The 16,003-nt window shown below is 35.8% G+C and overlaps 1 protein-coding gene across 2 annotated transcripts in view; it reads left to right on the top strand.

The window, feature by feature from the left end:
- COL14A1 (collagen type XIV alpha 1 chain) overlaps positions 1-16,003 on the top strand; it is a 217,781-nt gene that overhangs the window by 140,226 nt on the left and 61,552 nt on the right. For both annotated transcript variants that reach the window (XM_041769636.1, XM_041769637.1), the window contains exons 35-36: positions 7,819-7,896; positions 10,893-10,979. In XM_041769636.1, the coding sequence (XP_041625570.1) occupies positions 7,819-7,896; positions 10,893-10,979 (165 nt within the window). The remainder of the gene's footprint in view (positions 1-7,818; positions 7,897-10,892; positions 10,980-16,003) is intronic.

Raw genomic sequence — 16,003 nt, 5'->3', positions numbered from 1 at the left:
TGATGTTGACCCTTTAATTGCTATTTAAGTAACAAATCATTCAAAGATAATATATTTTTTATCATGTAACATAGAATTTAAGACCAGGAGACTTTCAATTGGCAAAGAAATCACATTCCTTTCTCTCAGTACCCACAAAAAAAGAATAGTGTACACAAGCTTTTGTTTTAACACTATGTGTTCACAGCTAATTAGCAACATTTTCTAATTTGAGTCATTCTATAATTAGAACCAATTGGCCTGGAGAGCATTTTACTCTTGTAAACAATTCCAATTATTTTAATGAACATTTCTATGTAACAGAATAATCAGGTTAATTATGAGTCACTATTACTATCTTATGCTTTCTCAATCTGTAGAACTAGCCAGATATATGGAACTGAAGAATGCCTTGTGATGGTTCTGAGTCTTTTTAAGCTGAAGATCACTTTGTACAAATGAAATCTTCTAGTACAGTACATATAAAAATAAGATTAAAACACATCCATGCTAACTGAATGGGCGAGAGGATCTGGAGTAACAGGTATTCCCACCCTCCAAAGGTCCCTAAGGGAGCTTCAAGAAGCACAGTTCTAATTCCACTATTCTAGTATGACCCATTCACTTTATACGCCCCCAAATAGTCCCAGGGTAATAATGTGATTCACTTTGGGACATTTCACTATTTAGTGCATTTCTCTTTGTGATAACAATACAAGGGAAATCCTTGTGTACATAGGAGAACATTAATACTTTCAGACCTTGATAGATGTGTGCTATTTAGTGTAACACTTAGCTTTGATGTATCTTTAAAAGTACTTTTGTCTCTACTTACCTTTGGAGAACCATAGATTAGATGTTCAGAAAGAGAGAATATAAAAGCTATGGAAGGCTCTCTTGTTTTCAGTTATGGCAAGGGACTTTTAAGGATGTTGACATTAATAACGCTTTAATGAGAATGATGCTGAAAGCAAAGAAGGAAGCCCCTGCTCCTCCCAAAGCCAAAGCCAATGCAACATCTTTGAAGCCCAGAAAGCAGTGCTGAAAGGCATCCACAGATGCACACACAAAAAATCCACATGTCACCTACCTTCTGAGGGCCCAAGATGCTGCATTTCTGCAGGCAGCTCAAATATCCTCAAAAAAAGTGCCCCAAGGAGAAACAAGTTTGACCACTATGCCATCATCAAGTTCCCTCTGAGCACCAAGTCAGCCATGAGGAAACCAGAAGACAACAACATACATGTGTTCATTGTAGATGTCAAAGCCATACAGCACCAAATCAAACAGGCTGTGAAGAAGCTCAGTGACATTGTCATGGCCAAGGTCAGCTCTTTTGTCAGGCCCAGGGGAGAGAAGGCATATGCATATGTTTGGCTCCTGACTATGATGCTTTGAATGTTGCCAGCAAAATTAGGATTATTAAATTGAGTTCAGCTGGCTAAATATAAATATAAATTTTTCACCATAATAAAAGAATGTTTACATTATATTGAGGAGTTGTCAACTCTTAATGTTTTGTATTTCGTGCTGATTAAGAAACACACCATCTTCTGCTTCATAGAAGAGACTTTCATGATCGCATACTCCAGAATTTACAAGGCTCCATAATTAGCAAACTAGGGATATCTTGTAGGGATAAGTGGATTTATATAGATGGGTGCTTGCGTGAGTGAATGAATAGACTCCAATTTAAGAAATACAAACAATTCTAGATGTTTGAGATTCTGGGCCCAAATCACTGAATAATATTATTTTTTTTAATTTTAGAAATAATGCATATAAAATCCCTGACATTTAATGGCATTCAATGAAGAGCAGCTCTTATTGAAGGATGTCAATGTTGCCTTCTCCATCTCACCTTTTCTAAACCTCTAATGCTTATTTAACACTTGATTATTTGTAGCCATCTATTATTTTCTCACTTTTCCATATATCTACATTTTCCCTCTCTAGCCAAAGTATAAATCCCTTAAAATAGAAACCATATTATGGTCTTCATTTACAACTCCTTCTACCCTACCTCACAGTATCTAATAAATTCAGATGAATAGCGTTTGTTCTCAAGTAACACATGATAGAAATTAAATAGAATGTCATCTATTTGAAGTTTATTGTGTCTTTCTTAAAATGTTGTTTGTATATATTGTATTCCATATGTGGCAGTGATAATAGACAAGTTATGTATATCCTACCTTTTCCTAGTTAAAATTTGTGTGTTACAATTACAGTTTTATAATTATCATAAGAATCATATTTCAAATTATATTCTATGTAATAATTGTACTCCAAATATATGACCAATTAAATATCATGGGATTTATTTCTGAAAGCAAAAATGCCTGTAGGCTTTAAGTCTACCAGTAATAAATCTTTACTTTGGGGCATGAAAGAAAACCAATTAAACAGAGCACCCTCTGTGGTAACTTCCAGCCAGTAGCAGACAAAGGGGAGTTTATAGAAGTCAATAATTAAAGAGTTCTTTGTAAAGCCACTAAGAAAAAAGATGTGGGTTTTGTTAGAATCTAGAAGTCTACAAAGGATTACTAAATAGATTTTCAGTCTGCCCACTTTTTGAAGAATTTGATTACGTTGAAATGGATAATATTAGATTAGATCTCAAGAATGTGATCGGAAACTCACTTGCTCTTTTGGGTTATGACTTAATTATTCCAGTGCAAAGCAGGAGAGAGGCTTCCGTCTTCAGTTTTCAATTTAGAAGTCACAAATTGGTAACATAATCTTAATTTACATCTGGAATCCGATACCCAGCAAAAGGGAATATGTAAATGCAAGTTTTGGATTATTCCAGGATCATATAAGAAAGATTAGTAATTTATAGGTTAACATTCCCTGACAAATTTAGCAAAGGTTCACAAAATGCCAGATGATGGAAAACCTCTAAATATTCAGTCCTTAAAGAAAATAAATTCTTTTTAAACCAAAGTTGAGTTGAGGAGAGATTGATGGATTTAGGGATAAAGTAACTATATTGAAATTGCTCGCAATTGTAATAAAAACAACTTGCGTGCAGTGATGCAAGATTTTATAGACAGCGAAAAATCCCTAGTGAGGAGTAAGCTAATAAGTTGGCTTGACTCAGCTGTCAGAACACATGTGAGAAGAAACTTAATGACTATGCTTCTACTTTCTGTTCCTCTCTCTCCTAAGAGGTTTCTTCTACCTTTTCTGATACCTGATGAAATTATAATGCTGCCAGAGATGATCCTAAAAATATTTTGAGCTTCTGGTGTGTGACCATGTTCTTAGTATCCTTCTTCCCCCTTTTCAAATCTAACACTTATATGATTATCCAATTGACTTTGGTTTAGTTCTCTGCTATGTAAATAAAGACAAATACAAGTTATGTTATAGAGTTTTTTTTATAACATAACTTACTGAGTGAAAGCTTTGATGTCAGAATCAACAGTAGATTAGTCAATGATGCTGTGGAAACAAGAGTTTTTAAATTATAAGAAAATGGTTATGCTTTCATATGAATTACATATGAACTCTTAAAATGATAATTGTAGCTAATATTTATTGCATGCCTACTATGGACCAGACAGTGTGTGCTTTTCTGAGATTATCTTATTTAATCTTCCAATAGCCATGGGAAGAGGTATTTATATTATCCCCATTTTATAGATTCAAAAGCTGAGACTTGAAGAAGTTGGAGGGATCCCTTTTTAAAAAGTGAGGAAAGCAAGATATGAGACTATATCTGACTTGCACAAAGTTTCCTGCCTACCATGCTAAGCTCTCTTCCATGGGGTCAGGCGGATCATTAAGGGACTTAAAGCAGAGGAGGGAGTTTGGTCTGTGCCTATGCCCTGTCTGTTCACTGACATGTTCAAAGACTCACCATTATTTAAACTCTGACCTTGAAAGTATATGCAATCAAAATGTTCCCCCACAAAGTATGCCTACACCTAAATATTTTAGTGACTACCAAGAGGTACAGCGGCTGTTTATTTTTATCTCCTTGTTGAATGAGTCTCCCTTAATTTCAATAAATTGACTGAAAGCAAGTAAAAACGCCTTGCTCAATGGCTAGAAAAGGGTCAGTGCTTAATAAATCTTAGCTTTGAGATGGTGTCAGTAAAAGTTAAACACCAAATTAAAGCAGAAGATGGCCGATGTCCTCGGTGCTCTTTCTCCAGTGTGCCTGTGCAATGTAAATCTCTGTAAATATTTGTATGATTTCGGGTACAGTTTGACTTCAAGTTACAAACTAAGCTATACTATGCTGGAGAAAAATCAGAGGATAAAATGTGGTAATGAGTGGAAAGTTGAGCCAGGCTACATTTTTATTCCCATTCACAGATCACAGTGACCCAACTGATGAGAAATATTTTAATCTTATTTTCATGCTAACATTTGACCCCAAATGACTTGCCTTTTGTCTTCCACCCAGACCAAAATGTCCAATAATGAAAAATGAGCCTTTGTAATTGACTAAGCATTCCCTTGGAAGGTATTATAAAAAGTTAAAGTAGGAGCTTATGCACCCCCTTCTCTCTTTTTCGCACATAAATTTTTTATAATGTCCAGTTAGTTACAAAGGAAAGAAGTTACAAAAAGTGAAAAAAGGCTGACTCTTGCATTAGTTGCTGGAAGTCTGATTCATTTGGAACCACATTGTCTCGCATTTTCAGGTACTCAAATATAAGATCTTTTAACATACCATGTCTGTACCATTTCTACAAATATGTACATGATTTCTACAAATATGTATGTCTTACGTTTAGAATAAAAGCCAGAAAGTTTTTTTAATCAATCTTCAGAAATGTGCCCTGGAAAAGAAGTCTCTAAATAAGCCTAAGGAATCTAAGCTATTACAAATCCAAAACAATTATGAATAAATTTGTTGTACTCACAACCACACACAAAAGGCTGTTGACTGCATCAAACTGGGAGATGAAAAGCCCACAAGGATTCTTCAAATGATAGTATTGGTTTCATTCAGCACTTAGTAGGCATTCAAGCCTTTGAATAAATAAAACAAACTCATAAGGATCCCATTAATTCAATAGGACAGAAGTTTAGCCAGAGATCTGTATGTTGACACTAAACTGTTACAGGTGATTAGGTGGTGAATGTTTATTTGAAAAACTTCAAGAAAGCCTGCTCCTTACTGGAGCTAGTGAAAGTCTTTTCCTATACATATATCTTTCCATTCAGTAAAATGTCTTTACACTGAGGGCTCTATTCAGAAACGGGGAATTTTTTAATGGATGAATGACTTACACATTGAACTGAATCTATCTAATACTGTCATAATGGGGCCCATTTAATAAATGCCCCCAGACAAATGGCATTGTAATGTTAATTAGGCTGGAGTATCTGCATTTTAAACAGACCAAAGATCCTTTCACTGCAAAATGAACCACAAGGAAATGAAATGTGCTATTCAAATCCCAAACCAGAACACGACTTTCAACATGTGCTTACATTTCTTAGGCTTTTTCTTCCCAGGTCCCAATCTGCAGCATGGGGTTGGTATTACTATTATTATACCTCACAGTGGTCATCTGAGAATTGCATGACACAGCCAAAGTCCTTTAGATAGTGCCTCACACATTGTAGGTTATCAACAAATGCCCACTGCTATTATTGTCATTTTTGCTTAGATTTTTCTCAACCAAAGAATTAAACAGTTATGATTATTGTGGAAACAAACTACTGTTATATTTCTGCCCTCAATACATAACACTTCCATTTAGATTCTACTCTTTTGGCCTTTGTATTATATTCTTCTGCACCTTAATGAATTCAATAATGAAAGAGCTGTACATGCACCATTAAAATAATATTTAGGGGCGCCTGGGTGGCTCAGTTGATTAAGCATCTGACTCTTGACTTTGGGTCAGGTCATGATCTCAGGGTCGTGAAATTGAGCCCCGTGCTGGGGTCTACACTCAGCATAAAGTCATAAAGTCGGCTTGTCCCTCTCCCTCTTTTCCACCACTGCTCACTCTCTCTCTCAAATAAATAAAGTCTTTTAAAGATTAAATAACATTTATTATTTACTATAACTATATTCTAGGCACTGTTACACATATTTGTCTAAATTAACTCATTTTACTATTATAGCTACTATTACACCAATGAATGGCTATTACTAAAGAGCTACTATTATTATACTAACTTTGCAGATGAAGAAAACTTGGACTTCAACACATTGCATAATTTCTTCAAAATGACTTAGTTTGTGAATGGAGGATTAGAGGCTGATGCCCAGGCAGTCTAGCTCCATAGCCTTTTAACCCCTATGGCCCTTGAAATATTTTTGTTGCTATTGTTCATAAAAATCAACATCTGCATTCCTTAAAAATGTTTTAATTAAAAAAAAACATTTTTTCTTGGTCTGAAAACCTTAAAAACCAAATTCTTAAATGATCATTATTTTGTATGATTGCCCTCCACAGACTAGATATCCTACCCATTGGGAATTTTTTTTTAATAGAGAAGAAAAGGGCATGAACCATGCACATATTTCTTCAGACAACTCAAGAGTTGTATATGGAAACAAACAAAAAACTGATGCCTTGATTCATGAATCTGCTTTCAAAATTTAAGCTTTATTTTATAAATCTTGCATAACTCACTTGGGAAAGGATATTTGCAGCAAAGCACAGTTCTTATGTACTACAAGAGAAAGCCTGATTTTATTCTCTTTACTGTCAGAGCAGACTCTTCTGTGATGCTGCATGCATTGTTAGTAGCTCTTTCAGGAGTACTATGCACTTGGGCATTCTCATTTTCAGGACCCCTGACAGGGATGAATAGTATTCTTTGGGAGAAAATAAGGCACCAAGAGAGTTTTTAGCACTTGGTGAAAACACACTTGCTGAAGGAAGGTTATAGATTTAAAGTGAAAAGATTGCATCCTTCCCCCAGCTCTGCATTTGGTGATACTTGTAATACTTGAAAATAATATTGGAAGAAATATAATATTACAAATGGTTGGGACATGAAGTGAGTTGTTAGCCCTTAATAACATTCTAATGATGTTTCTGTTTGTTTCAAAATGTACACTGAGTTTTGCCGACATACATGAGTAGAACAAGAGTAAGTATTTATGGCGTGATCAATGGCTCCAATAAAAATACACTCATCACAGATTCTCAGAGTACAATCTGTGAATTTGTCATGACCCTGTCATGACAATGTTATAAACAGTATTCATGGGCTTACCTCTCTCCCCTGGTAAAGATCTCTGAGGGCAGGATTTTGGTTTTGTTCATTTTCATATTCTAAAGGTTGATGTAGTATCTGGCTTGCAATACCCATTAAAGAAAAAATTTGTGGAATGTATGCATATGCGTTGGAAGCCAGAATTCATTCAACAAGTCTTCGTGAATATCTACTACCCACCACATATGGGGACACGAAAATGAATAAGTGATTCTCTGTTCCTTTGAAGAGCTCACAGTCTAAAGAGGAGCTAATGTAAATAATCACACTATGGTGGGAGGCGTGCTATGGGGCAGATATATGGAGTGTTGTGAGACTACAGAGGCGCTTGTAGTAACCGTGAGGGCAGTACAGGCCGAGTTTTAGCAGGGGTGCTAAGTTCTTTAGGCAGAGATGAGAGGGAAAGTTGTAATAAATGAGAGAGTTTGGAGGCTGCTTGGATTAACTATAGACAAAATCTTAAATCACTGTATCTTTGAGGAACAAAGTTAGTTTGATGTTGTTAGAATGACTTTATTTACTGTCAGGTTATATTGCAAATGTATCCATGTTCTATTATGTGATAGAGAATATGTAATCATAATTATAGACATAGCGCGTCTCCTTTTTACTGAGTGACAATTTTCTTTTAACTTGCAGTTCCAGTTACAAATGTTTGATATTATTTGTTCCACATCGTGGGCCAATAGAGACAAATGCTGTGAACTTCCAGGCCTGGTAAGAATTCTTTTATTAGTTGCTCTGTTCTTTATTGAAATGTTCTAAAGTTGTATTTAATTTTCTTTGAAAATGAAATGCTATTTCATAAAACTCAGAACAAGCTATTTCATTGTGATGATAATGAAAATCAGAAGAGGCTAAGAAGGAGGCATGTCTGACACCAGCAGGACATACTGACATACATGGTGGGGGCTGCACAGCTCCAGGGGCTGCCATTTACAGAGTCCAGATGTTCTCAAACTTCCTGGTTCAGAAAACCTTTGGTGTTGCAATAATTTTTTCATGATACCCTTCAGGCAAAAGAAATGCTGGACAATTCCATATATGAATTCATTAGGCTCAGAAATCTTAAATGTTTATGCTCTAAAAACTAATGTAACCAACCATATGAAAAAATAATACACATGATTTGAGAGAAAAATGGTATTTTTATTTTATTCTTAAATAACCACAATTATGTACTAATGGGATGGATGGGCCTATGCACAATTTTTCATACCCTGGATTTTGATTGGATGTTGCCACCCTCACTTCTTTTTCCACATTGACTTTTCCCATGGTACTTACCTTCCATCATAGCAACTGCCAGAACCCCAGATCTGCAAGTAAATGACATCATCAAAAAAGTATCTTAATATCTAATGTTATGACTATGAACTACCTTGAGCTAGCTGTTCATATGAAGTCCAATGGGTACCAAATATTGCTATTTCTCTTGAGTTTTTAAAATGTTCATGGTACTTCTGGAAGTTTGCTAAGCTGTCATTATGAATACCAAGTATAATTGACAGGGCTATACCTGTATATATATAAACAGAGTCCTCAGGATCCCTGAGTAGCTCAGTGGTTTAGTACCTGCCTTCTTCCGAGGGCGTGATCCTGGAGTCCCAGGATCAAGTCCCACATCGGACTCCCTGCATGGAGCCTGCTTCTCACTCTGCCTGTGTCTCTGCCTCTCTGTGTCTTTCATGAATAAATAAATAAAATCTTAAAATAAAAATAAAAACAGATTCCTATCTTAGGATCCTTAGGGACAGTGAGCTGAAATGGATGACCCTATTACGGTTGGACAGTACTTATATCTTAATAATTGAACTTGAAGATGGGCATGGAGCAGCCTTTATAAAGTCTAAGAGATTTGCCTTTTTAAATTTACACCAGATCACAACATCTATGGCAGGCATTAAATTCGTGATGACTGTGTTTCAGAAGGAAATACAGTTGGCCCTTGAACAACAGGGGCACCAGCCCCCTCTCCCACTCGGTCAAAAATCTGTGTATGTCTTTTGACTCCCCCAAAACTTAACTACTACTAGCCTACTGTTGACTGGAAGCCTTGCTGATAAAATAAACAGTTGATTAACATGTATTTTGTATGTAATATGTATTATATAGTGAATTCTTACAGTAGTCTAGAGGAAAGAAGATTAAGAAAATCAGAAGGAAGAGAAAAATAAACATAGTACTGTACTGCATTTACTGGGGAAAAAAGTCCAGATATAATGGACCAGTGTGGGTCAAGCCCATGTTACTCAGAGTTAACTGTAACTTACTTTTCCTTCATCACATCTAATTTTCAAGTAAACTCTGGTGAATTAAATCAGAGACACTGTGATATTAGGCTTAAGCACAGATGGATTGGAAATTGGAAGCAGAAATACTCAGAAGCCTATCCTGTATCAAGTAAAATGTGATCACCACTTTTCTGAGGAACAACCCAGGTTTGATGAGAGCTCTTCTTTTTATTTCTATCACTGAAGACATGCCAATTCCATGGTAGGAAGACATGGGTGGAGATAGAGTTGGCAGCAATGGCAAAGCCATTATTTAGCCTCTGGTCACAGTAGGCCTGATATTAGCCTTATTTGGGGGGCTCTTTCAGGATACCTAAGTTTGTATTCCACTCTAGCTGCCCAGATATCAGGCCAGAAGTGTTAGCAGGGGGGTTCCTGTAATGAGCTGAAAGCTTTGACTATTGTCCAACATTTAGAGGGAAGTATATACAGTATAGAGAGGCCCTCTGCTCAGCTTTTTTTTTTTTTTTTTTTGAGTTTCTGTTGTGAACATTTAGAGACTGTGTTTATTTTCTGCTTGATCACGTAATTGTCATCCGTGCTCTATCAGGTCCAGCTTTACTTCCGCCCCACCTCCAACCCCCTGTCCCCAAGTCTTAAATAATGAAGCTTATTTTCTCTCTGTCCAGTGGGACTAGTGAGCCCTATTTCTGCAGTTTCTTTTTCCGGTGCAGACTTCATTTTGGCTGATACTTCAAATAGGATATTCACAAATGGTTCGATAGCTATTAGCAGGTGCTCTGTCTTCATACCCCAGTAACTCATCCAGAGATGTTCAGCCTGACATTCATAATATATCTTGTAACGTCATGTGCTGAAAAAGTTGTTGAAGAGAAGAAAAATGAGCTCCAATCCCAAAGCTTTTTAGATCGATGCTGTGGTGTTTCCTTATGTTCAACCACAAAATGACTCAAACGTGAGTCATAATTAAAGTTGTTGCAGGGAATTGAAGATGTGTTTAAGCACTGTTTTTAGTTTGTTTTGTGTGTTTTAGTTAGCTGCAGTTATTCTGATTGACTATTCCAATATGGGTTTTTTTTTTAATCCTTTGAAATAGAAAACAGAAAGTTTCTGTTTGGAAAACCTTAAGTTCATACTCTTACTTAAACTGAATGGAATAGTAACTGGGATCTTTTTTTACACCCACTCTGCCTTCCTTTCTTACATCCCCAAGGTCATTTTATCAACATCCTTTGGTAAGGATGATTATCAATGACTCATGAGACACTCATTCATTTTTCTTTAAGGAGAATATTCTGTGGGCAGGAGAGGGTATTCTTTGCCTTTCCACACCAATATTGACTTTAAAAGGTTTTTTAAAGTGTCTTAAATCAAAGTGTTTTTCTTTGAACTCATAAAGCCATTTGTGTAGATTGTCTTGTTAACAGTTATGCTATGTTTTTTTTTTTTTCTCTTCAGAGGGATGAGGAGACCTGTCCAGAGCTACCACATTCCTGTTCCTGTTCTGAAATCAATACAGGGACTCTCGGACCAGCAGGCCCACCAGTAAGTCTTGCCTAGTTCGTATTTAAGTGTTCTCTAATAATATAATAGCTATCACTTGTTGTGTGTCTTAAATGTGCTTGCCACTATGCTAAACACGTACTTAATCCTATGAGCAAACTGAAGCACAGAGATGTTAAGAAACTTGCCTAAAGAACACAGCTTCTCTTCAAATCCAGGTCTTTAAGACTCCTATATATGATTCTCTTTAACCTCTGTACCAAACTATCTTTCAAATTGTTACATATTTCAAACCTTTCCTTTAATATCCTGTGGTTTATTTTCAATGTGAATGTTTGAAACATCGGCCCTCTAGTTGTACCTTTAAGATTTGTGTATCCCTCCCTTTGCCTCATATGTGTTAAAATTGATAGGTGAAGGAAGGATTTTGAATTCTCCAGGAAAAATACCCCGTCTGAACATGAAGTTCTCCAATGCTGATGGGAACTCCCTGCAAAAAAGAAGAAATAGGGAGATTGGCTGGTTGGGGGCGGGGGGCGGTGAGAGAGGAGGAGGAAGAAGGTAGCAGGTAGAGAGACGAAAAAAACCATTTTTTTTTTGTAAAATGTAAAATATATATAATTTTATGACCTGGGTCTTTGAATTTACCTTGATGAATCTTTCTATTTAATGTGTTCAAGTGCTCCTTTGCTGTCTGACCTGCTAACCTGGGGCTATGGGTATTTCCTTAAGGTAGTATATAGTTGGTTTGTGGTTAAGAAATGGCAAATGGATCAAGGCAGAGAGAGAAAACAGGGAGAAGAAGCACAAGCAAATAAAAAAAATCCAGACCTTACTGGAGGAATATTCTGATGTTTCACCAGCCCTTGCACATTGACTCATGGGAGGCAGGCGGACCCCACCAACATGCATGCAGTAGATCACACAGGCAGCATGAAGGTTCACTCCAGGTTGGCCCCCGTCCACTAAAATTTTTATCTGTGTACCACATTTCCTGAACTGAACAAAAAGGAAAAGAACCTGCTGAATGTATCTGAAATACATCCCAATAGCTTCTCCTCCTTTACCTTTGGCACATAGAACATTTGTTCAAGTGCAGATGTAGAACTCAAATCCTTTTCTTTTTTCCTTTTTTTTTTTTTTTTAACAGAAGACTCTTTATCCCAAAAAAGCAAATGTGGAGTGATGGTAAAAGCATTAAATTTAAATTTTAAGACTAGGCAAGTCTCTGAACCACTGTGAACCTCCATTTCCTCATATGTAAAATAGCACCCATCTCTCTGACATTCTGAGGAATACACATGATAATATGCACATAAGTATTCTGTGCATTATGAAACTTCCATCAAATGTAAGAGTTTGTCTTTAGTTTAATCTTGGAATTGGAAACACAGATTTATTTTCAGCTGTGTATAGCTTGCTTTTTTTTTTTTAACCCAAAAGTATGTCTTTGAGGATCACCTGGGTGGTACAGTCAATTAAGCATCTGACTCTTGGTTTCTGCTCAGGTCATGACCTCGGAGTTGTGAGATGAAGCTCTGTGTGGGACTTGCACTCAGCTTGGAATCTCCTTAATATCATTTCTCCCTCTCCCTCTTACTCTGCCTCTCCCCTCTGTGCTCATGCATGCTCTCTCTTTCTCTCAAATAAATAAATATATCTTTTTTTAAAAAAATGTATGTATTGGAACTTTATCAAGGGTAATGCATATTGTTCCATTATATGAACTACAGCTTGTTGGCCCATGAGTTGAGTGCTCATACACTTAGGATAGGATTTGTTGGAGAAAAAGGAGGGGTTTACCTTCAGTTTCATGAAGAAACTGCTAATTGCCTTTCTAGATGGTTGTCCCAATATCCTTTCCCTCAAATTCTAGAAGAGGTCTGGTTTCCTTGCATCTCACGAGCACTGTGATGTTGCCAAATTCAAGAGCTTTCGCTTGTCTGATGACTGTAAAATCCTCTGTGGTTGTTATTTTATTTTATTCATTTATTTATTTTTCTTGAGAGAGAGAGAGAAAGAGAATGAGTGGGGAGGGGCAGAGGGAAAGAGAGGGATTCTTAAGCAGACAGGACCCAACTTGGGGCTTGATCTCAAGACCCTGAGATCATGACCTGAGCTAAAATCAAGAGTTGAACGCTTAACCGACTGAGCCACCAGGTTGTGGTTGTTGTTTTAAATAAGACTTTCCCTTTGTACTAGTAAGATGGAGCAGTTTTTCATTTGTCTCTGAGTCATTTGGATTCCTTTCTATATAAATATCTATTTATAAGCTTTTCTGGTTTTTCGTTGTGCAGATTTTTTGCCTATTGGTTTCTAAGTGGTTTTATGCATTCTGGACACTAATCCTCTATTAATGATATGGTTTGAAAATATCATTTCCTAATCTATGGCTTGCTTGTTGTTCATGAGACTTTTTATTATATAGAAATTTTAATGCCAGTGTAGTTAAAATTGATATTTCTGTGAGCTATCATTTTTTGTTTTTCTTTATACCTTCTTCTAGCCATGGTTTACTTAGAAGTGTCTTCTTAAATTTCCCATTATATGTGCAATTTTTAAATTTTTTCTTGTATTAATTTTACTGTATTTTTTTATGGAAGATAGTCTGTGTAGTACCAATATCTGGACATTTGTTGATTCTTTGACATTTGTTCTGTGGCCTTTAGTCAAGTTTTACAGATGTTCTGTGTATGCTTTAGAAGAATGTATGTTTTCTGATTGTGGAGTTCAGAATTCTAAATATAAATATCCAGTAAATCAAACTATAAAAATTGTTTTGTTAGAAATTTCTTTATCTGCATCAATTCTTTATCTTTAAATTGCTGAGATAGATGTTTAAAATCTTCTACTTCAGTTTCAATCTGTTATATTTGTAATTTTGCATTGTATATCCTAAGATTGTGCTACAGCATACAAAAAATTGAGAACAGTCATCTTGCTAGTGACTTGCAATATCAACATTGCTCTTTTGGATTATTTTCCTGGCATATATACATATATACAAATATGTGCCATATATATATTTAAAATTTAATTTCAATTAGCCAACATATAGTACATCATTAGTTTCAGATGTAGAGTTCAAAGACTCATCAGTTGCCTGTAACATCCAGTGCACATCACATCATGTGCTCTCCTTAATGCCCATTTTCTTTATCCTTTTGGTTTTAGCCTTTCCGTGTTTTTATGTTTGAGATGTGTTCTGTTTAAATAGTATATGGGTAGATTTTGTTTTCAATCTGGTTTTGCAATTCTTTTAGAGTTTAGTTCATTCATTCAATTGTTTGTTATAATTAACCTCTTTGGGCAAGTATTCCTGTATCTGTCACTTTAGTTTTTGCTTTCTATTTGTCCCACATGATATATGTGGCTCTCTTGGTTGTTTGAGATTTTATCTACTTATTTACACTTTTTAGCTTTTTGTTGTTATTCCTTTTTCTCCCCTCCACTAATTTGGAAATCATACTCTCTGTAGCTGTTCTTTTGGTAGTTAACCAAGAGATTTTAACAAGCATATGTAGCTTGATAAAGTCTAAAAAGAATCAAGATTTTCACCCTTACTTCAACCGATACAATGTTCTTGGAATTTTTTTTCTCTTAAATCATCCATTTTAAAATTATGTGCTGTTGCTATCCAGTATTTTGGTACTTTTTTTTTTTTTTAGCATCACAAACTAGACATTTTATTAGTACTTGTATAAATAACGTGTGTTAAGACTTGCTTCCATACTTTCTATTTCTTTGCTCACAATATCTTCTGGTATCTTTTTATATCTCCTGGAATACAACCTTTGAATGTTCCTTCTTTTTTTTAAGATTTTATTTTAGAGAGAGAGAGTGAGTGCAAAGCAACAGAGGAAAGGACAAAGGGAGAAGAAGAGAGAGAATCTCAGGCGGAATCCCCAGTGAGCAGAGTCCTCCACAAGACTTGCTCTCACAACCCTGAGATCATGACCTGAGCCAAAACCAAAAATCAAATGCTTAACTGACTGCACCACCCAGGCGCCCCACGATGTTTCTTTAATGAGGGACCATTGGTAGTAAATTTTCAATTTTTGTTCGTCTTTTAATGCTTTTATTTCCCGTATTATCAAAAGATAGTTTTAATGGTTGCTACAGAGATTGTTGGTTGTAACCCCCATAATCATTGCCACTCCTTCTTTTTCAAAGTAGAATTCCCTGAGTTTTAGCTAAACACATAGCCATTCAGCTAGGGACTTGACTTCTTAGCATATGTTCAGTAGGTATGACCTATGACCAAGTTTTGGCAAGTGAGAAAAAAGTTATATTCAGTCAACCTCAACTTTATTCTTAAATGTAAACAAAATATCTTCCTTATCCATTCTTACCTCTCTAAAAGGCTACTCTGGGAACATGTGGTAGTGGCTCACTTTGGTAAGCAGTGTTCTAGAAAATAGCAGAGTAATAAAATGAAGAAGCTAAGCTTCCACATTGTCTTACTTGGTAAAGCTACTCTACTACACTGAACCAGTTATCAGTTCAGATTTTAATATAAGAGAATAATAAGCCTTTTGTCTTACTTAAAAATTTAATATTGGCCTCAATTAAAGCAGTCAAACAACTTCCCAAACTAATAAAAGGGAAGATCTTCAAGATCCCTTTGTCTTTGGTGATCTGAAGTTGTGCTACAGTATGCTTTGGTGAGGGGTTTTGATGTTGTTAATCTGCCATTTTGGAAAATTTATGACTTCATGAGTTTGAATGTTTCTCATTAAATTTGCAGTTTTCTTAGTTATTACCTCTTTAGTATTGTCTCCCTCCTATCATCTTAATTATGTTTTTATGAAACTCAGATGTACTTTTTTTACTTTCATGTCTCCTAACTTTTTTGATGTATTTCTGCTTGTATTTCCAGGCCTATTCTGTGTAATTTCTTCAAATTTAGTTTCTAGTGTATTTTGTGTTTAGCTATGTTTCATAGGTTGTTTCAACTATCTGTTGTATTTCTGATTTTGATGATTATATTTTGCACAGATAGAAGTTCTATTTGGTTCCTTTTCAAACCTTCTGGGCATTTCTATAGTCTTTCTGCTTTTGTGACA

Source organism: Vulpes lagopus, chromosome 9, assembly GCF_018345385.1.
Source record: "Vulpes lagopus strain Blue_001 chromosome 9, ASM1834538v1, whole genome shotgun sequence".
In the NCBI taxonomy this organism is placed as follows: domain Eukaryota; kingdom Metazoa; phylum Chordata; class Mammalia; order Carnivora; family Canidae; genus Vulpes; species Vulpes lagopus.
The sequence above is the reverse complement of the archived record's forward strand: the minus strand, read 5'-3'. Positions and strand labels throughout refer to the sequence as shown.